Source organism: Lichenostomus cassidix, chromosome Z, assembly GCF_008360975.1.
Source record: "Lichenostomus cassidix isolate B80296 chromosome Z, HeHo_3.0, whole genome shotgun sequence".
Lineage (NCBI taxonomy): Eukaryota > Metazoa > Chordata > Aves > Passeriformes > Meliphagidae > Lichenostomus > Lichenostomus cassidix.
The window spans coordinates 16,475,980-16,503,831 of record NC_139511.1 but is presented as its reverse complement, the minus strand read 5'-3'; the positions used below and the strand labels follow the sequence as shown (position 1 = coordinate 16,503,831).

Sequence of the window (27,852 nt, the reverse complement as noted above, 5' to 3'; positions counted from 1 at the left end):
ATACACTTGCCATCCCAAGTTATGGGAACCTCATGGATACCTGGAACTTGGAATTTATCATAAAGGTGATACCCCAGAAGGATGTCTTGGGACCCCACCACAGAGAAGAGCAGGGTGAAGAAGGACTGGCAGGATACCACAGGAATCCATGTAGTGGTGGTGGTATCTTTCTACTGGTGATATCTTTCTATCTAATTTCTCATTCTCTCTCTTTCTCTCTCTCTGTCTCTTGCCCCCCCACTCCCCAACTCCCATGTCTCTCTCTCTCTCTCCCCCTTACATTTACTGTTAAATAAAATCTGTTCTGTTGACTTCAGTGTGTGATCTCTTATGGTCACCTTACCTAGGGCAGAGGCATCTCTCTATGAATGGATCATAACACCCCACCCCTCTCTAAGACAAATAAGGAAAAGATGAGCTCAGCATGTCTATTGTGCTTTTTTTGTGCTTGAAATTGTGTTCACATTACTGACATGGCCAAGGGAAGCATATTTGGGTTTTGATATACTCTGCTTGGAATTCAGTTTTAACATAAATTTTTCAGATTATATTCCAAACATAAAGTATCAGACTCTCAAGGCTTATTACAACAACACATTTGATCAGTAGTCATTTATGTTGGGCTCAGAAAGGAGTGAAAGAGAACTTCCATACATACCTACTTTTACAGAGCTGAAGTTAGTTCTAACCTAATGGTTAAATGCTGTGAAATCAACATTCTGGATGATACACAGTGCAGGAATTATCTCTGATTTGCAGAACACAGAGGCTAAAAAGGCATTTTAATAATTTTCGGGACCCAAAGCCCCAAAAAAGGCTCTCCAGAGCTGCGTTAGGCTGTATTGAAACCCGGGCTAAGATGGAATTATAGGATGCTTTGGTCACTACCAAAAAATGCAATATATGTACTATTGAATTTGAATGTGTCCTTACTGGTGTATGTGTTCTACTAGTAATGAACCAGAAATGTGCTCTAGTAGAATACTTGCTGTATTAGAGAGGAATTTATTTTTATCTGTTATGCATAGGCACATATCTCAAAGCTAGTCAGAGATGAAGAAAGATGAGCTATGTTGATCAAGATATTTTGAATAATATTTATGTTTATCATATATCAATATTTGATTTTCAGCTTAGAATTGTGAATTAGGTTTCTCAAATAAGTCTGTGACTCATTTTCTGTATGGTAATATCTTCAATAAATTAAGTGCATGTTTTGAAAAAATAAACAAGAAGAAGATGTTACTAATTGTAAGGAAAAGAGGGGCCACTGAAAACCAGAAGTGTAGCAAATGGTTTTTTAATTCACCAACCCTTCACATTATTGTATTACTCTCAAAATTATGCATGATCTATCCTCCAATTACTTGGTCAAACACTACGAATTGCACTTGGAATTCTTGCATCCAGCTGGAGGTTTGCCACTGCTGTTCATGCACTAAGCTGTCCTTGTAAAGGTTATGGCTTTGGTCTTCTTCTAGGAGGTGAGTTCTTGCACTAACCTGAGAATTACCAGGAAGTTTTAGCTATTTGATCCATGTAGATACCAGGAATTCCGTACAGTTAATAAGGTACTAGTAAATTATTTTGAAAAATCATCGGTCTGACTTGTAGAAGAGGGGTAATTCATATTAGGATATTGAGAAGAGGAGATAGACTTCGAATTGCTGAGAAAGACAGTGCATTTAGGACAGTGCACTCCATTTTTGAAGCCTTGGAGTCAGGTCTAAATGTGTAAAATCTCTTTGTACTGAATAATCACCCACAAAATGCACCTACCTATTGGTTATCATGCTTATTGAAAGGTCACCCAATGAACAGCAGACAGCTGTTAGACAAAGAAAGCACAAGAGATTTTCATATCAAATTTATGCAAGTAATTTTGGAAATGTGAAAAATAAGATAAAATCTGGCATCTTCTCTGCAAGTAATCTGAAAAACAAATTTTGTAAAACATTATGTTTTTTTCCTTACAAGAAGTATGTTCTTGAAGAAGTTTTGACTGACTAAATTGTAGATGGATTGTTCATGAAGAGTTTTAAAGAGAGAAGATTTTGAAGTTGTTATGAAATACTCTATGTTTTTTCAATAGAGACACATTTTCTATTCTGTGAGATTTATTATACAAATGCTTGCAACTGATTTGAATTCATTGAAATGAATGTTTTAATACATTGTTATTGACACAATTACTGATTATGTGCTTAATTAGGAAAAGTAACATTATAATTTTTCCTGACTTTTCAGGGCCTTGCACAGTATTCTGTACTCTTTTATGGCTATTACAACAACCAGAGGACAATTGGGTGGCTCAAGTTCAGGATGCCTCTTTCATATTTCCTTGTTGGAGTTGGGACTATTGGCTACAGCTTTATGATTGTCATTCGAACGTAAGTTCTCCTTGGCTCTGGAAAAAAGTACATTCAAATAGGCAGGTAATTCCACTACAGACCCCTCAGACTGTCTTTTTAAAAATGCAATAATTCTAAGGACAGGATAATGCATTGATTTTTTTAATGTACAGATATCGGGCATCTCAGAAGGATTTTCTGTACTGTTTATTTAGTATTCTCTTCTGAGATTTGAGAGTATGTATTTTATTGGACTGTTAAAAATGTTGTACCTGGAATGCATTAATATTAATAATATAACTCTGCTGCATGACTGAAATTTAAAATAAGTGTTGTCTTTTCCTGACCAGAAATACTGAAGACTAAATGTTTTGTACCCTATCAGTACACTCTGCCCTTGTACTTAATGGTTTGAATTAGGTGACAAAGTATGCAGAAGCAATACCACTGTTATTACATGAATGAAACCCCTTTAAAGCAGAGAAGTTCACAGACAGAATTAAGTCTAATCTGAAGAAATATTTTTGTGAAGAAATATTCTGATATTTCTGGATACTGTTATAAATCTTTTTTATGTGCATAGGAGATGACAGGGAAGATAGCTGTATGAGTAATAACTTATATGGTACAAACAGGTTTTCTTCTGTCTTGTTGTTTTAGAATATTTCTTATATTCTTTCTTATATTTACTTTGTTTCGTTGCATTTATTTATTTACTTACTTACTTTACAGTAATTTAAGAATATTTATTAGGGTTTTTTTTTCTTTTTTTGATTTTTCTAATAGAATCTATTTCAGTTCAGGATGTTCTGCAGCTTTCTATTTAAGAGATGTTCTCAATATTGTTTTTCTACTGAGCTTCTTATCCAGCAGATTTTCTCTGAGGGGTTAATGAAATGCATTCATTTTTTCTCATCACAGTGTGTGTTCTGAGCTCATAAATTGTCTAAATATGAAAATGTCTATCTTTTGCACTTGTTTCAGGAAAAAAGGATTAATATAACTGACAGCAAGAATGATAAGGTTTTTTTTTCAGAAAAAGTTAGAAATTGGGAACAACTTAAAAGTCATGCCCACAAAGCAGAAGTAGTGCTAACAAGGTCTTCCTGGGTCTTTGTTTTTTTTGTAGAATGGCAAAGAATGCAAATGATGATGGTGGTGGGGATGACACCAGTTTTAATTTCAGCTGGAAAATGTTCACAAGCTGGGACTACCTGATTGGCAATCCTGAGACAGCAGACAATAAGTTTGCCTCCATCACAACAAGCTTTAAGGTAAAAGAGAGCTCACTGAGGAGAGGAAACACGATTTGGCTTTCACATTGGTGTAAATCAGATGGAATTAAGGTTAAGGGTCAGCTGTGCTGAGGCTTAGAAACTGGTACTCTAATTGACACCTGTACACCCTTCCAGGTCTTTATGCCTTGCCATAGGATTATTTTCTTTTTATTTGTGGAAGAAATAACTTTAGCATCTTTTGTTTACTCTGTGCTGACAGTACTAGTTTTAGAAAACTGATTCTACTGTAAAAATATTTTCCTTTTTCTCATCTCTGATGGTTTCCAGTATCTATGGTAGTTGTCTGAAATTTTTAAAAAAATGTTGTTTCCATTTTGCCAACCTCACATTATCAATGTCTCTGATTATAAAGAAGAGATATCATAAGATAAATTAATAGAATAGCCTATAAAGAACGATTTACCCTTTCAGAAGAACTGGCCTCAGAATTTCAAGTTTATACTTGTTTATCAGTAAAAAAAAGAAGGTCACTTTCCATGCATAATATAACAGTTTTAGTTTCAAATTAATTACAAAATATAGCCCAATTTACAAGGCAGTGTTCTTAGGCCTCTTCCCAGTGTATAGGATATGCTGATTTCAAGAGTAACTGAATCTGTGAGCTTTCCCTGCCTGCCTACTAAGACCTGATGCTGAAAGCTATTTGGGAAAGAATACAAATCCGTTGAGACACAGGCTTAATTTTGAGAAATAAACTCATGAAGCTTTACTGTGATTCTTGCAAACAAGCTAGGAACCTCAGAGAAAAAGGGTGAAGTCTTGGCTTGGGTGAGATCATGGGAGTTTTGTTCAAAAGCTGCTGCACTCTCTTGTCATTTATGTGACAAACACATGCTGTAAAAGGAGCAAAGCCCCGCAAGGCAATTATTACAATGCAGTTCAGCTTCGCCTCTGGGCAGCTGATCTCTAAACCAAAGTCAGAAGCTGTAACCAAACTTCCCTTCGTGAGGACACTCTAGAGCAAAAGCTCTTTCATCTGGCAAAAATAGAAACTGGGGATTATAGTTGCCTCAGAGTCTTAATATTTGTCAGTGATGATCAAGGGTAAATGTGGGGCAAATATTTTGTTCTGCAGTCTGAAGCTCTGCACAGTCCAATTTTTTTGAGATTCCTACCTCTCAACTGTATTGTCATTCTTTCTGAGTTGCTGGATTTCAGAACGTTTCCTCTTTTCCCACAAACGCACCTTTTTAAAGCGCGACATTTCCTTTTCTGACACATAATCACACATTTATCGTGCTGTGCCAGACAACCTCATATCACCTTGCAAAGTGAAAGAACACGCTGGTTTCTTTTTGACACGAGTACAAGTGTAACAGACTCATTGGGGACACACTCAAAAAGACAAAACCCCAAGATCTGCCAGGACCTAAGCAGGATTTAATGAGATAATATACATTCATCTCCAAACCTGAAGCGCAGACTTGCATTTGTATCTTTGTAATTTATTAAACTGACCTCTAAAAACTGAGGGAGCAATGTGGACCCCTGACCAATGAAGTACTCATAATATTATTTTCTTTCCAACAAGTACAGGAAGCAATCGTGGAGGAGCAGGAGAGCCGAAAAGAGGAAAATATCCATTTGACTCGATTCCTAAGGGTTCTTGCTAACTTCTTAGCCCTATGCACACTTGCTGGAAGTGGCTACCTCATCTATTTTGTTGTCAGAAGATCCCAGCAATTTGCCTTGGAAGGTCTGGAGAACTACGGGTGGTGGGAAAGAAATGAAGTTCGTGCTAGTGCATTTCTATAATAGATGTGGTTTGAAACTGTGTTCCTCTGCTTTGCATGTTGCCTTTTTTCCTAGTAATTTAAATATTCAGTGTGGGTGGTAAATGTCTAACAAAAGAATTGCTTTTGTCTCTCTGCATCCCACTTCATCAATTTTTTTTCTTTGCTTCTTTCAAATAACCTTTAGTATTTAGTTTTCATTTGAGGTCTTTACATTTCCTCCTCTGTGCTCTTAGGATTGCTTTCCAGATACTGTATGGATTCATGAAATCTCTTCAAGGAACACACTCTGTTTGTTTCTCCTGGTCCAAGCAAGGGGATTGGTCTGTGGGCACAGAGAAAATTATTTGGGACCTCACAGATACAACAGGTTGAAACTCATGCTTTCCAGTTCCACTTGCCCTGTCCAAGAGTCCTAAGCCATTTCTTTTGGGCCTAATGTGTGGCTAATGCTTTCCTCAAAAGCAGATGCAGCCTGCCTGACAGAGGCGTATAGTGATGATGGTGACTGTGTTTGCTAAGACAGTGTGCAGTATTGCACCTGAAGTCAGTGTGCCACATGAAAACATGGAAAGGTTTCACTTTCTTAGCAAAAATGTTACTGTGCATGTTGTAGAACTCATTTGTTACTTCAAGCTTATCTTCTGAGCTGGAGTGCAAAGTACATACCTGACTTAAGGTAAGGCTGTGAGGTGCTAGCCTCACAAAGCTGATGAGATGGGTGATGAAGGAACAAGGAAAATCAACCCACAATTTTCAACACCACAGCCTGACTGAGAAAAAGACATTAAAATATCAAGTAATCCACCTCTGGAATCCAGAGAAATAGGGCTGTTGAGAGCAGATTAAGTGTCAGCACATTTTAGTTTGATGTGAAAAGAAAAATTCTGTACAAAACTTCATGACTGAAAGCACCACAAGCTATGAGACAACTGAGCTTGGAGGAATTCAGCTTTCTCTCTGCTCAAACAGATGTGCAGCGACACATCTGTGGCAACAGATTTATACTAACAAGAGCTAGGCTACTGAAAGCTGTTATATTAGTTTACACTGTAATCTGCAAAGTGGGTAACGTTTATCTTTATGCTCACTGTTTTACTTTTGTTTCTATAATAAAAAAAAATACTGCTAAGGAGACAGAACTAAGATCTGGACCAGATGTGTCTCTAAAGGAGAGTGGATAAAGCTGACATTATTGGCTGAAAAATTTTTCCTATTGACAGTTAATTAAAATATTTGTGAGTACAAAAATTGCCCTTGATTGGATATCAATATTAAATTCCGTAAATATATTTGGCTTCTGTGTGACATTCACACATTTTTTTATTTTATTGATCAAGTTTTCTTATGTTCACATCATTAATATGTGAACTGAGAATTTGATCAGAAAAGAAATCCCAACACTTAATGTACAATATAAACAAAAGTGCAGCTCCTACATACAAGACAAGAAGCAACATCTAAAAATTGACATTTTTTGCGGAAGTAGTAAGCTGCTTTTGTAGAAAATTTCATTACACTAGATTCATTAAGGGATTGAACACTGTTTACATGCAATTATGCTGTCCCTGGAGTAATCCAGGGTAAATATATTTTTTGTCATCTGTACCCGAAGTTCACAGCATAATAAAATACTGCTGATGACTTTGTGGAAAAGACCTTTTCCTCTCTGACTCTCCCTTCCTCTGATAATTTTGTAATTGTTTTTATCTCCCTCTCTGTATCAGCACTACCTAGTTCTGTAAGCTCAGATACAATTGTCTAGTGTGTCATGGTGAGGAAAAATTAGTGGAAATAGGCAGACTGGGTCTGTGTGTGGATCTCGTCAACTTGTGACACTCAGAGCATATTTTGGTTTTTATTAAATCAAAAACCAAATAAAAAGTAGTAATAAAAATATATTTTTCACACAAATCAGTAATACTAGAATAATTTATTTCTAACATTTCACTGTAACCTTTTTCCCCCCCTCCGCAGGTGAACATGGTTATGTCACTTTTAGGAATGTTCTGTCCGACTTTATTTGATGTAATCAGCTCCTTGGAAAATTACCACCCTCGAATAGCTCTAAGATGGCAACTGGGAAGAATCTTTGCTCTTTTTCTTGGCAACCTCTACACTTTCATTATCGCCCTAATGGATGAAATCAACCTCAAGGCAAGATATTTACTTCCCTTCACTATGTTTGACACGTGGGCAATGTTGAGGACCTCCAGTCAGTCACAAACATGTCAGTGAAAGACATTCTTTTCTTTCTGTACTGTAAATTACATGCCTGAACTAGCAAGGGGAATTTTGGAATAGAAAGCTTGAGAGTTGGTAACAAGCTCAGATTGGTTTTTTTCCCTCCCAATTTATGTCCTTAGTTGGAAGAAGAAAAGATAGTCAAGTACAACATGACAATATGGGAAGCCAGTCTGTACAATGGTACAATTCCAGAAAATTCAACGGCTCCTCCAATACAGGTGGACCCTGCTGATGTCCCCAGAGGGCCATGCTGGGAAACAATGGTGGGACAGGTAATGCAGCTGCTTTGAGTTCATATTTGAAAATAGGCTGTATAGTCTCTTAAAGGATATGATATCTAAATTCTCTTTATTTCTGCTGACAACCGTCATTTAAATAAGAAGATGTGTGGAGAAGCAGATGTGGGACTTTCTCTTGAGCTAATTTTTTTTTTTAATTGTTTTATTTTCTTTGGCTCCTGTCTGAAAGGAAATTCTTTCTTCTGTTAGTTGACAGAATTGAAAGCATTTCTTTTTTCTTTTCCCCCTCTTCACTATCCTCTTAATTTATCTTCCTCTTCCTGATGCCATCTTTGCCTTGCAAAACTTGTCTAGCAATTTTGAAAAGGAAAAGGAGTAGCTCAAAAGAGACATGTGTGTAAGACAGCTCTTATAGCAGTATGCTTTTGAGAAGGCATCTGTTCAAATATTGTATTTGATTCAGTTGAACATTTATTCTTATTGACCCATCAGTATAAAATGTGGCTTCCAAACAATTTTCTAACATACGCTTTCCCTCCATTTGATCATACTTCATTGTTGATTTGTCCACAACAACAAATTCAATATTGAATCACTTTTCCTCTTGTTCCATCACTCTGACAATCTGTCCTCTTGAATGAATAAATCACCAGCATGGACCTCATAGGCAGAAAAATCAGCCCTTCTTTTCACTGATACTGAACAAAAAGCTAAGAACACCAAGAGCTCATCACTGAACTAATTTTACCCTTAATTTCAGATCCAGTAGAGTATCAGTTTCCTGGGCTATCAGGGTAAGGCCTGTTACAGCAGGCTTTGGTGAAACATACTAAAATAAAAGTAGAGGCATAAGGATTTCCATTAGGATATTCTTCTTCCCTCTCCATATCCACTGGCCATTGGAAATCCTTGAGAAATAAGCCATTCACTTTTTTTAAAATTAAATAATCTTCTCAAAGTCAAAGGGATCAAAAGCAGTTTAAGGTACCAGCTCAGATTTTTGTTATAGCAGAAATATTGGCTGGAAGCCTTTCCCAGTTTACTTATGCCCTGGAAGTCTCATCTGATAATATGAGGACAAATTAGAACAAAGGATACCTCTGGAAAATGAGGGGCAGTAGTTCTGGCATATTACAGAATCAGTGAATGTAGAGGAGGGTAAGAGTTTTATCCATGTTGAAGCAGGATAGACACAATTACTGATCTAATACAGTATTTCATTATTATTGTAACTATTAGTTGCTTAAATATATTCCTAAAAGAGAATATTGCCCTTCCTAAACAGGAATTTGTGCGCCTGACAGTCTCTGACACGATGACAACATACATCACAATTCTAATTGGTGATTTTTTGAGAGCCGTCTTTGTTAGGTTTTTCAATTACTGCTGGTGCTGGGACTTGGAGTATGGATTTGTAAGTATCTTATTTTAAATGTCTTTGCTATCTATCACTTCACAGCTAAGTAACAAATTTAATTTTCCTTTCAATCCTACAGAGTTAACTTTTAGTTAGTCACATCATCTTCAAAATCCCTGAACAACATTATGTTAGTTTTTCTCAAAGTCTGCTTATGCCTTTATATTTGTCTTCTTTAGACATTGGTAACTTTAGGACTTGTTTAGTTTATTTGATTTTGCAAGAACACTGGGTACACATTTTTCCCCCATTTACAATTTCAACACCCATTCTTTGTTCCACAAAACACAATGTCATTTACTGGTTAGCATCTTCTAGCACACAGTTGTTGTGGAGAAAAATATGGAAGATCCTGTTCTAGAGGTATTATTATATGTATGTGTTTCATTAGAATTAGGTTATCTGATGTGAAGTTAGTAAGGCCCACAACATAACCAAGCATAGAACCCAACTCTTCACTCAGGAGTTGAGATTTCCATTCTTGCACAGACCTGATCCAGGTTAAATCTGCCAGCTACCTATGCTGTAAGGTCTGATGCTGTTCTTCATCTTTTAAGTAGTAGCCATGGTGTTATCAAAGCCCATGAAGTTCCTGAAGCCTCTTTTGTATTTACTGAGAAGTACAGAAAAGAGTTAAGTAATTTAAGACTATCAAGGGTACCTCTGCATAAGCAGTCCTCACACCTACTTCACCATATTTTGTCCTTCTTTCCTCAAAATTTTGTCTCACACGTGTAAAAATTTCTTGCATTGCTAAACCCTGCAACTTGGGAAATCCCAATTTTCCAGAGGAAGAGAAAGTTTTGGTGTTTTCTAATAAAAACTTCAGGCTTCTAGTACAGCAATCTCGTTGTTACTTGCTGGCTCCTATGAAATTTCAGCATTATTTCAAGGTCTCGCATTCTGCCTTTAACAGGACTGGTACAGGGCTGGAGACAAAGACTATCAGTCAAAGAGGTAATAAGTGCTGCAATATCAAAATCAAATGGAGGAGTTTGACTGTAGCATGAGCAGAAAGCTTGCCAACAACACAACTGCTTGTAGGGGATCCTGAAATCATTTTATAATTGACACTTTTATTTGGCAGTATATAGGAATGTCTGGAATGGTCTGGTCCATTATGGTCCTTAGGTCCAGTAGTTGCCTGAAACAACAGCTGGAAGCAGAAGCTGAAAGTAGTAATGACTGAATTTCTGTAAATATCTCATCTTAAAAGTTTCCTTAGGAAATAGTTACACCTGTGTCTCTGTTGTTAGTGGCAATGGATATACATCCATCAGTTTTCAGACTTTTCCTGTAATGCAAATATTTCTGACAATCAAAATGTCCTTCGGTGAAGAATTCCAGAAACTAATTTGCATATTGTGTGGCAAAACCTTCCTTTAATTTGTTTAAAAATTAGATTTCAGATTATTTTATCTGTTATTGCTAGTCCCTATATTACAAGAAGCAGTCATACATTATTTGATTGTGTATGTGCTTATGAATCTCTCCATGTTGCTTTTGATATTCTGTTCTATACAGATCTCCTTAGTCAACTGTTTTTCAAGTTGAACTCTCGTAAACTATTTAATCTTTCCTCTTATGGAAGCAGATTCATAAATACAGGCAACACAAACATATCAGTTCACTGTAAACATATGACTATATATGTGTATAAGCAGAAAACTACACAGAAAGAGTGCAGGGACTTCAAATATTCCAACAGCACAGCAAGTACAAGTCAAAATTGTGACTGTAATTGAAGATTTCAGTAGAGTGACCTGGTTTTGGTTCAACCACAAAGGAACAGCTACTTTTGCATCTCATTCCCCTTACACCTTCTATCAGTTATTGATATAATTAATACCTGGAAGACATGCATTATTCATGGTCTTTTTGTCCATCAATATGGTGAAACATGCAAGCCACCAGCTAGGGTGTATACATGCATAAATAATATTTATACATGTCTAAATAATATGTTTGAGACAGACATTTAGGTGTAAACAAAAACTTTACAGCCACAATTTCTTACCAGAAAGTTTTGATCTGGTGCATCAACGCACAAATTAATATATGTTGCCTTTCAATTGTTGCTTAAATTCAGTGCATTCAATGTTTGCAGACAGAAATGTTCACAAATCAGAAATTATTAATTAGGGTAAGAGAAAAGCAGGTAAGTGATTAAGGATTTGAAAAACCAGAATGAAAGGTCAAGTTAATAGTTCAGAAATAAAAGACTAAACAATTTTTGTGATATTTATGCATCTACACAGGAAACAAAAATGTATGAGACAGGGCTTTCTTCAACAGAAAAAATGATAATGAGACTCCATGGAGTTCTTAAAATTCTGAATATTAAAGGAAGAATTAGAATGAAACACTCAAATTAGAAATAAGACATTTACATTAAACAAACAAACAAAAAGATTGGCAACATCTACCAATGTTAAAAGGAATTCTTCAAAAGTGCAACAGCTAAAATATGAATAAAAATATGAAAAATTGTGCTAGAGTTCAATCAGGTACTAAATCAAATCACATTCATCACATTAAATTGTTGCTGTTGAGCAGCTAGTAGAGTAATGAATGCATCGGTTCTCAGTGGCAAGAAGGAATGACCTTTATTGTTTTGATTTCATCACATTTATAGAGTTCTCAAAAGTCACCCAGATTGGTCAGTTAGAAGCCTTCCCCCAGGCCTGATTGGCCAGGCCTGCACTGTCCAAGTTCTGGGACACTGTTCCAACAACATCCAAACTTTATTTACAAAAACACAAGAAAACTTCCCATGGGAAAAACTGTGCTAGCCACATTAAATCTTACTGCTGCTGTAACGAATGACACATTACTTTGACAAACAGTAGCCACTCCAATGGAAATTTTCTTAATTGCTGCTTTAAAATTTACCCAGTACCCAGAATAATTTTTAATTCTCCATTAGCACCTTCCTCTGAACAAATATCAGAAAGATTTTCAATAAAACACTGCAAACTGTATTAAAGACTGCCTTGTGGCATTGAATTATATTACTTATTTCATGAGTCACTGATAAGATTCAACAAGAGGCCTTGCAGCATGACACCAGTGTGCTGCATCTGGAAGTGTGAGTTTTAATCTATTGTAACTGATCTTAATGAGTTCAACCCTTTGTGCAAACATAATGAAAACATCTGTATCATTTCTTTCAGCCGTCATATTCTGAGTTTGATATAAGTGGAAATGTGCTGGGACTGATCTTTAACCAAGGCATGATCTGGTAGGTGTGGTAAAGCATGCTGTATCTGCAGGATGGCAGGATTTATCTGTACCTGTGAAGGATTCTGCTGAAATCCTGATCCTGTCTCATTTCCTTAATTTGATGGAAGTGTAATGCAATATCTACCAAACTCTGGTACACAGTGGGAACACTTCAAAACTAGTTCTGGGCTAAGATTATTGGACCACATACTGAGTTGGTAAAACCAACCAACAAAAAGCTGCACAGATAAATCTCATGTTTTCGTTGACTGACTACTTGCTGCAGTGTTTTACTTTGAAATTTAGCCTTTCAACATACCTTGCCACTCTTTTCCCATGTTCCCGTGAAAATGGCCTTAAATAAAATTATTTGGAATTATCTACACAGTCACATGAATGTGTTAACAATGCTACTGCTGCAGCATTAGTCCTTAGATGCAGACAAGAAAAAGTCTAGGTTTTCATTCCATTTTTGGACTTTACATGACTGGTAAGGAACACCAGCTTGTAGAGTCCTCATTCAAGATGCTCAGTCTTCCTCAGGAACTGCTCTCTGCAAGCACTGACTTCTCAGTTCTTGCCAAGGCCTAATTTTTTACGCTTAATACGACTTTGCTGATCAGGCTTTTCATGTCGTGAAAGCCCTTACTTCTGTAAAGCTCTTTATTTTTTATTGAAGATATACGAAAAGAGGAAGAAGATATATTAATATAACACAGCCTGTCATTTTTCTGTACTCAGAAGGTCTTTCCAACCCTAATGTAAATATATTTCCTATTTTTAAATAGAATGTCAAGAGGCACTCAGGGGCAAAGCAGCTTAGCTTGGTTACTTTATCATCTGATCACATGGGCAAGGATTAAAGAAGAAGCAGATTCCCATTCTCTTATACCAGGAAAATTAATTTAGCTGTACCATTTGGCCAGGAAAATCAATTTAGCTGCTCTTCAGTCAGCATGACACACGAAACAGGGTCTGATAAAAAGAAAATAGGGCCAACTATTTCAGTGTCATAACCATGCATCTGTGTATAATAAGGAAAAAAACATATTTAAAAGAACCAATAAACAGATAGCATGAATCACCAAATGACCATGGAAACAGAAGCTAAAATAAATGTCAGTTAAGGAAAAATATCCTTCCTAAAAATGTGCTAGTATAATAAGAAAAATAATAAAGTATAAACTAAATTATTTTGTTTAGCTGTAGGAGTGGTAATATCTAGTTTTAGAGCTATACTTTTTTAGACAAAACAAGCAAGATGCATCCTGGACAAACTAAGAGTGAGTAACATTTCATCAAGTGACCATTTCATTTGCAGAGAAAGATGACTTTGAAACAAAAAGTTCATATAAAAAATTCTCTCCATACACCTTAAGTTCTTAAAAAAAGAGCAAAGACCAGTAAAAAAACCCCATAAAGTTTATTATATGAATTTTTGAGTGCACAGTGTGTATGGTTGCAAAGCACATTGACAGAGAGAATGGGTAGCATACCTAGCAAGACACAAGTCCTACAACAAAGTGGTTATTTTTAAAATTTGCTTCTCCTCTAGGATGGGATCTTTTTATGCTCCATGTCTCCCAGCAATCAATGTGTTCCGCCTCCACACATCGATGTACCTGCAGTGCTGGGCGGTGATGTGCTGCAATGTTCCCCAAGAAAGGGTCTTCAAGGCCTCCAGATCCAACAACTTCTACATGGCCATGCTGCTCTTCATCCTCTTTCTCTCCACGCTGCCTGTTGTGTACACCGTTGTCTCCATCCCACCATCTTTTGACTGTGGTCCTTTCAGGTTCTTTGCATTCTATCTCCATTTTTTGCAGCTGTTGTCAGGAACTGCTTCACCACATCACAGTAAATGATGCAGTAATGAAAAAGTGCCTCTACAATAAGCATTAGCACCTAATATGCTGAGTGTTTAATTGTGACATATTTCTCATTGTGGCTATTTCCTGAAGCTGGAATCCTGGTAAACTGAGTAATTATTCAGAAAATTTTTTTCTGAGGTGCAGAACAGGAAATGCTTTCTTTTTGTTAATTTTAATGTAAAAAAAAATATCATTACTGCTGCACTGAAGAAAAACTATTCTTAAGGAGTAGAACAGTGTGACCCGTTGTGTTTGAAGGAGATGGCTTTTAGGAAATGTCTGCAGGAAAGGCGTATCAGAATGTGTGGTGGTGTGCTAAATGTCCTGTGGTTCAGCCTTTGAATGCTGTGACTCTCTTCAACTTGCAGAATTTCATGAGTCTGTACTACCACTGTGAAGCTGAATTTGTTTCTGAAATCTTCAAGACCTCCATTTTCATTGGCCCCTTCTAAACACTTAGGCCTGCCCTGCAAACACATGCCTTGCACTCAAGCTAGGTTAGATTTTGCCACAATTTTTCCTTCTGTGCACAATGCCTGGAAAGCCTAGGATCATTTTCATCATCTTTACCTGCCAGGTAACAGGAGATACAATTATGTGAATTGTATCCCATGACAACAGACAAGGTAAGAAATTAAAAATCTTGAAAGTCTTTAGTCTTTACTTTTGAGCAAAATATTAACAAAACAAGAGTAGGAGAACTGAAAAAGAGACATTCTGGTTGCAATGAAAGGTTTAAATAATACATTACTGTTGTGAGTAAAATGACATCTGCAGGATCCCCAGTGCACTTTGTAAAGGAGCAGAAGTCTCACCAGATTAAAGTTGGCCAAAGACAAAATGACAAGGATTGTGATTGCAGTAGTTACAGGTACAAAAAAGGGAGAGTCACATGACATAACAAAAATTCTGATGAGACAGAAAATTGCTTAAATTTAGAGACGAAATTATAACAAAACAAGATATACAGATTAAGATTTTTTTTATTTGAGTCACAACAAAAATACTGAGGGAGATATTTGAGATCAGATCTGAGTAGCAGCAGTTAGTGGAATTGGATATTAATAAAATGGTGAGATTACTCTTCAAAATGAGAAGGCTAATACTTGCCACTTTTTCTCTGTTATGTGCAGAGATATGTTGCTCTTCATCAAAAAAGTGAACCTTCAATGTAACTTAATGGGGAGCACCTGAAACTGATGAAGGTTCATTCAGCCTCAGGATAGGAAATGCTTCAGTTGAACAGCCAGTGAAAAAATACTGGTAGTGCATGGCTCTACATATAAAAAAGAAAGCATTTTCCTGTTGGTAACTCAGTGCCTCATCCTTTTTTGAAATTTATGAATCTTTTGGGATTTAGCTTTGGGGATTTTTTTTTTGTTTTTTTTTTTTTTTTCAATTTTAGTCCGTTCACTAAAGCAACATATGCAACTCAACAGAGACCTAACAGGAATAGGGAAGACAGAACAGAAATAGCAATATTGCAATAGAAAAAGCTTTGCACATGGTGGGGAAAGATAAGGAGGTCAGAAAACAGAATTTCTCATCTACTATGAGTGGGTAGGGAAAGTGAAGAGAAAGAATGGGTCTGAAGAACTCTACCTGCACCATTTTTGTATTAACTGAAAGGGTGTAAACATGGAGAATGAGTTAAGAAAAAGATCCATTTGTCAGAAAGTTCTTTAAAAGAACTGAAAAGCAGTGCCAGGATACGGCAATAACTGGACAATCAGGTGGCAATTTGGTGACAATGTCTACAACCAAGTAAAACTACTAATTGGAACTGATACACAGAGACCCATTTTGCCAGTCTTGTCCAGGTAAAAAATGCCAAACTCTACATCCTGAGGCACAGACAAAGGCAAAATAAATGCTAAGGGACTTTCGGAACATCTATTGCTATCCTTCTGAAGAAGAATAATCTAGTGAGAAAATACTTTCTAGATAAGCTGGCCACAGAACAATTATATATGAAGGTAACTAGCTTACTGCAACAAAAACTAAAATATCCTGAAGCACAGCCACTGACTTGTGTAGCACTGGTACACACTGAAGAGAGGAGAATCAGGCTGAACAAAAAACAGTTGCAAGCAGACCACTTTTTGCTTGCCAACCATAAAAAAAGGGATTTGAATTCTTCCCCATGTCTTCACAGAGCACAAAAAGCACTTCATTCAGTGGTTGGTGGTATGGAGTTCTCAACTCATACACTGAGATTCACTGAGGAATAATCTGGGTGGTAACTGCCAGCAAAATCTGTTAGCATGTAATAAGAATTTTAGCGTCTATGTTCCCCCTTGGAACACATAAACACTACTTTAGACAATATTCCTTTTAGAGTATAAAGTTTTAAATAATGTTAACATACAATTTCTTGTCCTTTTCCCAAGGACATTGATGTGACGTGGATAGGTTATTTATTCATAGTTGCTGTAATACTAGTATGTGATAAAGTGTCAACTTTTCTGTTTAATAGTGGGAAGACTAGAATGTATGACGTCATAGGAGAAACTCTGGAGCTTGACTTCCCTTCCTGGTTTGGGAAAGTATTTGGTTATGCTTCTAACCCTGGAATTATCCTGCCCTTCATATTGCTGATGGTGTATGTATGGAATATTAACTCAATGCTTACTTTATCTAAGGTCTGCTAGGTTTCCTTCACTCTGAGTCTTTACTGCCTGAACATCTAATAAATGCAGTGCTGATTGTCCAGTGATGAGTGACTTGAAGAATTCATGAGACTTTCATTTGAGAGTACTTAATGTGCATTTGCAGAGAGGCTGCTATCTCTTTTTTGTTCAATGGCTTTCTTTTTGCTTATGTAATACTTTCAAAAATGTTCCTGCCACAAAAGTTACATAGCAACTAAAATGCAGAAAACCCCTAGGGAATCTGAAGTGCTCTGACATTGATCAGCTTGTCCACTATGCAGAACAGAACATCATAAATTCTCAGCAAGTTCAACAGAAATATGAACAGCATGGAGCAGAGTTATTCTAAGTAACTTGGAGTCAATCTGACCTTCAGTGCCTTCAACTGACAAAGACTCTATATTATTGGGACAGACTTATGGGACAGGGTTTTGGTGACTTTTTGAAATAACGTTAGTAGAGATTTTTGTGAGTGAGTCAGTAACTGGTAAAGAAAAATGACCCCAGAATACTTATTGAGTCCTGTTTTATCAAGGCATTTTAACCTGCTTGGTTGGGTTATTATATTGGGTTATTTAGCATAATGCTGAACTAAAAGTTAATTCTATATAGAGATGAGCTTAGATTTAACTTCACATTGCAGAACTGTGAGTAAATATAGAGATTACAGAATACAATAGAAATTGCAAAACGATTTTATATGAGTAATACAACATTTTGAGATGACATTTTGCCAAGATTCACTTAACACCATATTCTATTTTAAGCCCTATCTATAAAGAGTAAGGATAGAAATATCCTTAATATTTATACTAAAAATTATTTATACTAAAAATAAATAGAAAAAAAAAAGAAAGAAAATACAAAGCAAAATCAGGCAAAGCAGAGGAAACAGCATATGCTGGCTGATTATTTACTGCTTATGTCAATACAAGATTTCATAGCAGATTTTTTCTTATTACATCAGTATGGTGAAAATGACTAATTTCATAGAGTTATCACAATAATAATTCCATACTATAAAAAATGAAAATGTTCTTATGTTTTGTTTAACAGAAGGAGGTAATAATTTAAAAAAAAAACCCAAAACCCTGTTATTTTGGTTCTTTTCTTGGTAGTACTTCAGATTGTTTACTATATTAGTTCAGAAGTTTTTATAAATATGATTTACTCATTTTTAAGTAAGTCATGTGACTTATTTAACTTTTATAAGCTAAGCAGTAGAAGCCACTTCATAGTTAAGAACTGCTTAATGAAACATCTTTCTATATTACAAGATTGAATGTAGAATATTGATAGAGTAATTTCTTTCGTTCCCCCTTCCCCCTCAAAATAACAGTACCTTCTTCATAATGTAAGGAAGCACATTGTTCATTGTCAAAATACGAGTACTGATTAAGCACAATACATGCAAAGAGATACAGACCTTACATCACTGTTTTACAACAACTGTAATTGTTGCTGTAGGATTGTTCTGAGTCTTTACATTTAAATCATTGTCTAACAGAAAATTATTATTTTTCATATTTAGCCTGAGCCTTTATTATCTCAACGCAACATCCAAATCGTACAAGGAAGCTAACCTGGAACTTAAAAAGAAGTTACAAAGTGTAAGAATAGAGCATTATAGATTTTTTGCATTTTACTAAATATTGGAGAAGCTGTTCGGGTCACTGAAAGATGCCTTCTCTCTCCCTATCATTAGCAAGCAGAAGAAAACAAAAGAAGAAATAAGCAAAGGGCACAAAAATCAAATGAGGAAAATCCATTTGAGACAGAACCATCACCAGCAAAGCCTAAAGGAGACAAGCAAGATGGTAAGAACCGGTTTGCATGTCTCAGGATGTGGAATTCATGTACGTGTGATCCTGATCTTCCTCAGTGCCTTGACTGCTTTCTTTTCCATAATCCCCTTAACAACTTCAAAATAGCGAATCACAAGTTATTAGCCTAATTCCCAGTTCATATTTTTCTTCGGCTTGTTTAAGAAATATTGCAACACTATTCCTTACCTAGCAGCACCAAAGTAAGCAGCTAAGCTCTAATGAACTGGAAGTCCCAGTACTGCTGAAAAAAGGCACTTAAAGCCTGGTCTAAGTGTTAGTGAACCCTCTTATCTATCACAAACCAGTCAAAGCCGAAATCTTCTACCCTTCTGTTATATTTTGTTGACCCAAAACTACTCAGGAAAGCATCTGTCCTCTGTGCCAGGTTCACCTGGGGAAGGTATAGTGAGAACACAGTCTGTTAGCAGCTCTCATCAGAAAGCCTGGCTGGGTCCCCACCTGCCCCCATGGAGACCTTGCAGAAAGAACTGGATAGAAAATATAGCACAAAGGTCAGGAAGGAGCACGACGTTTCCCCAGGTTTTGGCAGGGGAGGCTGTTGCGTTCCACTGAGGGGAACTGCAAGGAGTTCTTTCAGAATTAGATGGTCAGGAACGAAATTAAGTCAACTGAGACAAACATTGTACTGAGAACCATTTATTGGTAATGAAAAAACCAAAAGAAAAAAAAACCCTGCCCCACTAAAGAGGGCTGGAGAAGGCAGAAAAGAAGGAAGGAAAATGGAAAATGAATGGGGGAGGAGAGAGGGAGCGGCGACAGGGAGGAAAATAGGCATTACCACCCGCAGCAGCGGGGTGTGCAGCCGATGTCGCATGGCAGAGGGCGCGGTGCGGAGCTGTCCTTGCGGGCAGCCTGGCGAGCTGTCCGAGAGGCTCCACAGGCACAGCCCCGCGGGGACGGGCGGCCGGACACACCGTGAGGCCAGCAGGACCCTGGACACTGTCGCCACGGGAATCGCGGCGGCGGAGGCAGGTCAGGGGCAGGCAGGGCTGAACGCAGATTGTCGGCCAGGGACACAGGGAGGCAGGACAGGCGGCGGCCGGGGCGGGCAGAGGAGGAGAGCGAGCCTGGGAACGAACCGGGTACCGAGCGAGCCAGCGAACGAGCCCCCACCCAAAAAACCTCAACAGCAGAAAGCACGGTCTCCAAAAAGCCCCCCAAACAAGCCAGTGACCGAACAAGTCCCAAGTGAGCCAGTGAGTGAGCCCCCTAACGAAAAAAGCCTCAAAAGCAAAAAGCCCAGTGTCCAAAAATCTCCCGGCCCCTCCACAAAGTCCTCCTGCTGACAGGAGACCACCGGCTCGGTCCAGCCTTCCACTGCAGCCCTTTGATGCAGACCTTTTGCCGTCCGATGGGAGAATGTCCCTGGAGGGTACAGTGCCTGGTGTTACCCTGCTGACTGCCTGTCCCCTGTGAGACACGAAATGGTCGCCAGGCACAGTCTGCCCAGAGACAAGGCTTTCCTGCAAGTGGCACATGTGCAAACCTTCCCCCGCCATGCCTCTGACAGTCAGTGCTGAGGCAAAAAGAGAAACTAAAATGGCTCCTCACGCCACCCCTTGTCTCAACAATGGTTGTCTGGTGGTAACGATATAGAGGGGGAAAGGGGGGGAGAGAGGGAGAGAAAAAAGGGTTTGAACAACGTGGATTTCTTACATTTAACATCAGAACTACACAATTTACATATCCACACTATATATCTCTTTTCACCAACATCAGGTTGGTCACTGTTACACTGAGGTGTGCAGAGAGGATAAATTCAACATTCTGTGCAATTCTGGGAGGCTGCTGGACTTGTGTGTTAAGTTCACCAATTGATAATGCAAGCCCTGAAAACGGAGTGGTTAAAATTGAGAGTCTGCAAACAGTGTATAGCTTGAAAATTATCCATCCACAATGCCCACAGAATATTTACAAATATTCCAAATACAGTTGGAGCCTTAAGAACAATTCACTTTTGTTGCAGTTAATTATGTAGTCAGTCCAATTAGTACAGTCCAGTCTCACATCTCAATTAATGTTACAGCCTTCTATCAACAGCCCCCTAAAATGCCACGAAGCCCAGTGCACACTCATGTTTTGTGCATACTTAGGTCATTATGGAATGTGCACTGAAGGAGTATCTTTCTCCTAGGCATTACATTTTTTTTCCTAAATATTTTTTATTCTTACCAATAAATATTTGTCTAAAATATTAATATACTGTGGCAAAAAAATAAATATACTTTCTACTTATGTGGAAAACACAACTCACATCCATGGATGACAATGCAGGCACTCACGGTGACAATACTCCACTTTTAACAGGTGTCATCTCGTCACATAAACTAGGGAGCAGCAAAATGTTTTAGACAATTTTTAGACATTACAGGTATTCCCACTTTTTGTTCTTACTATTTTTAGAGTTTTAGGTCCTTGCCACCTTTCTCCTTACTAAATTACAAATCAAACTTCCTCTGCCAAATCAACAGCATACTTGAAACAAACACATTACACCACCAAAGTGGTCTCATATCATACTTTAAATCATACAGTTTCCTGGTCCACCCCAAAATTTTTTACTGGATCTTCCATTTCTTAAACCAGCCTCTGTTCTCCCACACACCAAAAGGAAATGGGGCTTTTATTTTACCGGCTTTAGTCTCATTAGCACATTTTCTTCCCCACCTAGTTCGATTAAAGGGAGGTGTGCCAGGGCACTCATTACAATTCCCCAAGCTTGGTCCTTTGGCTATGTTGTCTAGCCATATGGTCTCCACCTTTTTCAATCTGTCTGTGGGGAAATCATCCATCACCCTTTTCGGGATTCCCTTCCACCAACTCTGTGCCCAGATAGCTTGCTGTGTGAGTGGGTGCTCCCTTCCACCAAGACTGGAGCAGGGAGGAATTCTGGATGACAGTCTGGGGCTATGCCAGGTATGTTTCACCATGTGAGTACCTGGTTGGCTTACAGCTGTTTTTACAGAACTGCATTTTCCCCCAAAATTGATTAATTCCTAGGCAACACCTCCTCAGGTCCCTATCTTGCGTTCCCATGCCAGGTATCCCCTGCAGGGGCAGAGGTGGTACCTTTTAGAGCAGTGATCACTCTCCTTAACGGGGTAAGGCCTGTAAGTTTCTCTGTAATTGAATACCAAATAATTTTATAGGGTTGGGAAGGCCCCGAATTAGGGGAGTCATTCTCTCAGCATCTGCCATGAGCATCATGGGGGATTCTTGGAAAGGGCTTGGTTTGTGATTGCACATCATCTATAGACACCCTGCCTGATGAATGCTCTCCCCAGCTGGGCTGTGGCTCATTCTATGGTGAGGGGATCACCTCTGTCCAAGGGATCTAGGCCACCAGCCCAATGTGCAGCCTCTGGATCAAAGACCACAGTGCTCAGCGGTCTGCACTGGAGAGGAAAACAGTAATCTTCTGTGTTCTTCTCACTAAGCAGTATCTGGTCTCCCTCGCTTAGGGAGACACGCCAGACATACTCAGTTTCAGATTCGCCAGAGTGGCGACTGAATTCCCTTTTTAGTTTAGCCAGTTCCATGGCTGTGAAAGGCACGGCTGTAGTTGTTACAGAGGGGGCCTCATGCCGGTCATTTTCGTATGTGTATTAGGTTTTTGTTAAGGGGCGAACACAGACTGCGGTGTCGGCTCAGCTCTGCTGCGGGCTCACTTTGGGATTTGAGGGACTGACGGTGGGGATCGGCGGGCCGGCTACTGGCAGCATCCTGTGCAAGCACGGTGTCCCCTAAAACCTGCTGCCAGCTGTCACTACGTGATCTTTCGTCCTCTTTACACTGCAAGAGAAAGGGGCAGAACATTCTCTTAACTAACAAGCTTCAGAAATCTGAACGAGAAGTTAATTCCTTAGCTGCCTAAGTAGAAGCACTTAAACACATAAGTTGGAAGTGACAAATGTCAAACTGGAGGCAGCAAAAACTAAATAGAGAGGCTAGCAAGATTCAAAGTGAAATGGATGGATTGCTGTCCAACAGGCAAATTCTTAATGCAGCTGTTGAACGTCATAAAGCACTTTTAGTAGAAAAGGATTAGGAGCTAATTCGTAAAGTGCAAGCTGCCAAAGAGGAAGCTTTTACCAATATTGCAGCCCTACAGAATGAGAAATTAGAACTAGAGAACAGATTAGCTGATCTAGAGTAGATGAAACTGAAACAAGATTCTCGGAGACAATCCGAAAAGGATCAGTATGAAGAGAATCTACATGCTGTGCAGATGGCAGAAGAATCTAGCAAAAAGGAACTTCAGCGTTTGCGATTCAAAATTCAACAGCAAGCTATGCAGATAGAGGAGCTGGAAGAATTCTGAAAATGCTAATCTGAAACACCAAATACATGAGTGCGACTCCAGCTTGCCTCACTTTCTCAACCAGAAAATAATTTTCTGGTGTCTAATCAGAAGTTGGAGGAAATAGAAAAGAGACTGGGAGAGAAAGGGAACACTATACAGATCGCTCCCGCTGTACCCTGGCCGTGCCGTCGGCGAGGGTTTGGCAGATGGAGTGTGAGCTGCGAGCTGCAGGAGTCTGCGTGGCTCCCGTGGCCGCAGGGCGCGATTTCCGAGCAGCAGCAGCTGCGTGTGTCTGCCGTGGGCAGAGAGCAGCCTGCCGTGGCTACGGGCACACTCGGGGAGCTGCTGCGGCTGGCAGGGTCAGGGCACGGCGGCTGCGGGCGGCGGCGGGCGGCCTGTCTCTGCCGTCGGCTGCGGCCTGCGGAATACACCGCGGCGGCGGCTCCGGGCTGCGTGCAGGCAGCGGCAGCTCCGTCGGGCAAACAGCGGAGCACGAAGTTTTCGCGGCGACGGAGCTGCCTCGGGGAGGCAGCGAAGCAGGGCAGGACAGGGGGAGACAGGACAGGGAAGGAGCAGCACTGCAAGGAGGACAGTGCGAAGGTGGGGCGGGGGGGCAGAGGTGACCCTCCAAGCGTGCCCTTCTCCCTCCAAAAAACCGAAAGAAAGTGAGCCCCAAGTTCGTCACGTAGTTACTTTTTACACCCCCGGCCCCTCGCAAAGTCCTCCTGCTGACAGGAGACCACCGGCTCAGTCCAGCCTTCCACTGCAGCCCTTTGATGGAGACCTTTTGCCGTCCGATGGGAGAATGTCCCTGGAGGGTACAGTGCCTGGTGTTGCCCTGCTGACTGCCTGTCCCCTGTGAGACACGAAATGGTCGCCAGGCACAGTCTGCCCAGAGGCAAGGCTTTCCTGCAAGTGGCACATGTGCAAACCTTCCCCCGCCATGCCTCTGACAGTCAGTGCTGAGGCAAAAAGGGGAACTAAAATGGCTCCTCACGCCACCCCTTGTCTCAAAAATGGTTGTCTGGTGGTAATGATATAGAGGGGAAAAGTGGGGGAGAGAGGGAGAGAAAAAAGGGTTTGAACAACGTGGATTTCTTACATTTAACATCAGAACTACACAATTTACATATCCACACTATATATCTCTTCTCAGCAACGTCAGGTTGGTCACTGTCACACTGAGGTATGCAGAGAGGATAAATTCAACATTCTGTACAATTCTGGGAGGCTGCTGGACTTGAGTGTTAAGTTCACCAATTGATAATGCAAGCCCTGAAAACTGAGGAGTTAAAATTGAGAGTCTGCAAACAGTGTATAGCTTGAAAATTATCCATCCACAATGCCCACAGAATATTTACAAATCCCAAATGTAGGTAATGCAAACAGTTCACTTTTGTTTCAGTTAATTACGTAGTCAGTCCAATTAGTACAGTCCAGTCTCCCACAGAGGCAAAGGCTTTCTGCTGCACTCTAGGGTGGTCAGGCAGCTGCTGGATTTCCATGTCAGGGAACTTCTGACTTGCATGCTGATGTGTTAATTCTGTGCTCCAAACACATTTCAGACAGCAAGAAAGGACAGGATGGCAATGAATCAAAGAAGACAGCCCAGCCACAAGAAGCCAGCTCCTCTCAGGCGCTCCAGCATCCTGGCCCTGCCCTGAATGGCCACTGTCCCCCACAGGGCCGAGGAGGACACCTTCCTCCACCATCCATAGCTGTGACAAGGCCACCAGGGCCCAGGAGGGCTGGAGGGCCAGGCTATCCACCTGGAAATCCGTGCGTCCCAGGAATGCAGCCGGGAATGCCCAGGGGTCCTCCCATGTACAGATAAGAAGCCTTAAGAACACTGTAATATGATGAAGGACACTGAAGGACAGAAGAGTGATCCTAAATCCAAACACACTCCTGTAAGTGCAGAATACCACTGTGTTTGCTGTAAATCTCCACGTGCATAGGAGTAACCCATGTGCTTCAGTATTTTGCAGCCTGGGAGCTTCAGAAGAAAACATGGCATATGTCTTCTTGCATTAGAAGGCATTGTGAAAATGTGCTGTCTGTATCACTAAATTGCTAAAATTACAGATTTTTATTGGGGATACTTGTTAGAAGAATGGAAAACAATTTATATTCAGTTGACTTTTCTTAATTGCTTGAAATCGTCTCCCTAATATCTTTTCCTTTTCCTCAGGAGAACATTTCACTGAAAAACTTTATACACAGCTGTGTATAAAGTTTATGAGAATCGGATGTATTTAAATCCTGCATATATCTTGTCCTGTGCAGGTCAGATATGCTTAGCCAAAGATTTCAGATTGTACCTGCGAAAACTAAGACCAAAACTAGGGAAAGCATGATTCCATCCAAAATCTTTGTGGAAGTATTAAAAAGGAAAAAGAAAAGCAATATTTTATCTGTGACTATGAAGAAAATTTAGCTACTGTTACAGTTCCACTTTTAGCTAGTAATAGTTTTATCACGTTCTTGAAGACTAGAAATAAATTTTAAAAATCAAAAAGTGGTAAAGGAATATTTCCTGTGCAGGAAAACGTATTTAGGGAATGGTGGTAAGACAATTACTGACTAATTTCACCTAAATGCTCTAGTGGCATACAGTCACTTAACACTACATAACAATATGTGCTGTATGATCTTCTCTGTGAATTAATGACTGGATATATGTATTGGTCTCTACATAGTCCCGGGTGGAACAGGTTGTTTTTCTGACAAATCTTGTGAAAACACAGGATAGATGTAAGCCCAGGGGCAAGTTGATGTTACTTATTCCAATAAGATTAGTTGATTTTTAAGTTCTGATCTTATTTCCTTTTTCAGAACAATGGTCTTAATAATTATTTTAAGGCTCTCAAGTGTGGTAACAACAAAATTTGTCAACTGGCTGTCTTCTGAAAAATAAATGTGATTCCATTGAGGTCTTTCTGTATAATAGAGGTTCATTTTGTATTGTAGAAAATCTTAACCATATCTTAGTATAAAACAAATCTGTGACATCACAAAACATCCTTCACCTAATTAGATTGTGGAACTTACTAAAAAAAGGCTTACACCTCACCCCCACCCCCCAGCACAGTCTATGCTTAAACCACAATGATCCCTTAAACCACAATGATCCAGATACAATTTAGACCTTCCAGCTCAAGCAGTCTTTAAGTCAATTCCAGGCCAGAGCCTGGAAGGATTAACCAAAGGAAAGATCACTTTATACTTCTCTTGACTCTTGCACTGCTGCCGCTAGATGTATCTACAACTGGAGTGCAGTGAGTCTTACATTTTAAATTAGAGAAAGTACAGATAAATGCAGTGTATGTTGGTTCATCTGTCTTCTCATCTGTGAACTTCAGACTTCTGGAAAAAAGGTAATTCAAACTGCTTATTAATTTGAAATTTTCTAACAGGATTAATTTTTAAACCTCATATGTCTGTAGACCAGAAACATAAGATTGTCAGTAGTCTTATTAAAGATAAGCATAGGGCCCACTATTCTAAAGTTTTCATGCTTTTAAAATAAACTTTTTCCTACAAGCTGGGCTTGATCTGTCCTGAAACAGTGACTTGCACAGAGGTTTTAGCTCATTGTTTGTTAGCATTTCTTTATAAGAAAACTCTAGGTATTCCTTAAAAAATAGATGATTTTTATAGAAAAGGTGATGAACCTGACTTTAAAGATGTTTTGTAGCTCAGTGATCCTGCTGAGGTTTTCGAGAAGTGTTGGAGCGAATTAGGGTTGTAAAGTACTTTTAATGCAGTCTGGTTCTCTAAAATGTAGAACGATGTTTACATCACGTGGAAACTTTAATAAAGATTCCTTGTACTCTCAGGAGTAAACATTTTCTGTGGATGTTAAAGGCTTTCTCATTGTTAATGGGTTTAGTATTTCATTCTGTGGTGTGGGGTTGCTTTACATCGTGAATGGAAGAGAGACACAGCAAAGAATCCACCAGCTGAAATTATTCTGAGGAGCTTTCTGTTAAATTTGTATGCTGTGTTTATTTTCAATAATCAACGTGTATTGGTTTTCAATAATCAATGTGTTCTCATAATACACCTGTATATTCAGAGGTGAGCATGTAATAGCCATTATGAATAACAATAGCAAAGCTAGATATGGTTCATCAGGCTGCTGTGGTTGAAAAAGAGATATTTATTCTTATTCTTTGCTACTTAAAGTTGTCGCTCTACTTTGTGACGCAGTGATTTCAGTACAACATAGGAATGGTGCTATTGTTAGGATGCAAAAGCATTACCAGTGTCATGTTTGGGTGTGAACATTCTCTGTGGTGTATTTGCTTGTATTTATATTTTTAGAAGGTTTTAGGTTAGAGTAAAAAGTTGGAAGATGTTAGGCATTAATAATGATTCAAGGTAGGAATAAATAAAATCTCCCCGTCTGTCTGGGGAACAGCTGAATGTACTGATCTGCATTTCAAAGGTCTGATTGTTTTATTCTTCTTAGCATGGTGATTTAAAGAAAGGAGTTAGTATATGACTTCAGAATATTTTGCTTTCTTTTGAGATATAACATCTCTATTGCAGTGCATAGTCATAGAAAGTTTTGAATCACATCTGTTGGAGTGTTATTAAAATAATGAAAAGTAGTATTACACACTTTGAGTTTTTTTGGTAATTGAATTTTTGTTGAAATGTTTTTTTCA

The 27,852-nt window shown here is 38.9% G+C and overlaps 2 protein-coding genes across 2 annotated transcripts in view; both read left to right on the top strand.

The window, feature by feature from the left end:
• TMC1 (transmembrane channel like 1) overlaps positions 1 to 18,678 on the top strand; it is a 50,231-nt gene extending 31,553 nt beyond the window's left edge. Inside the window, exons 9-18 of the mRNA XM_085043433.1 lie at positions 2,248 to 2,390; positions 3,481 to 3,625; positions 5,186 to 5,380; positions 7,360 to 7,539; positions 7,749 to 7,901; positions 9,154 to 9,282; positions 12,459 to 12,526; positions 14,063 to 14,302; positions 16,855 to 16,980; positions 18,561 to 18,678. Coding sequence (XP_084899559.1) covers positions 2,248 to 2,390; positions 3,481 to 3,625; positions 5,186 to 5,380; positions 7,360 to 7,539; positions 7,749 to 7,901; positions 9,154 to 9,282; positions 12,459 to 12,526; positions 14,063 to 14,302; positions 16,855 to 16,980; positions 18,561 to 18,678 — 1,497 coding nt within the window. The remainder of the gene's footprint in view (positions 1 to 2,247; positions 2,391 to 3,480; positions 3,626 to 5,185; positions 5,381 to 7,359; positions 7,540 to 7,748; positions 7,902 to 9,153; positions 9,283 to 12,458; positions 12,527 to 14,062; positions 14,303 to 16,854; positions 16,981 to 18,560) is intronic.
• A 991-nt stretch (positions 18,679 to 19,669) lies between these two features.
• On the top strand, positions 19,670 to 27,800 carry LOC146424441 (uncharacterized). The gene is made up of 2 exons (XM_085042612.1): positions 19,670 to 19,848; positions 24,745 to 27,800. The coding sequence occupies exons 1-2, from the start codon at positions 19,689 to 19,691 to the stop codon at positions 25,011 to 25,013; spliced, it is 429 nt and encodes a 142-aa protein (XP_084898738.1). The 5' UTR covers positions 19,670 to 19,688; the 3' UTR covers positions 25,014 to 27,800.
• The last annotated feature ends 52 nt before the right edge of the window (positions 27,801 to 27,852 follow it).

Excerpts from the sequence above, each read along its gene's own strand:
- LOC146424441 (XM_085042612.1), top strand. The coding sequence starts at position 19,689 with ATGGCAGAGGGCGCGGTGCGGAGCTGTCCTTGCGGGCAGCCTGGCGAG. Across the intron at positions 19,849-24,744 it reads AATCGCGGCGGCGGAGGCAG|ACAGCAAGAAAGGACAGGAT; the intron begins GTCAGGGGCAGG and ends AACACATTTCAG.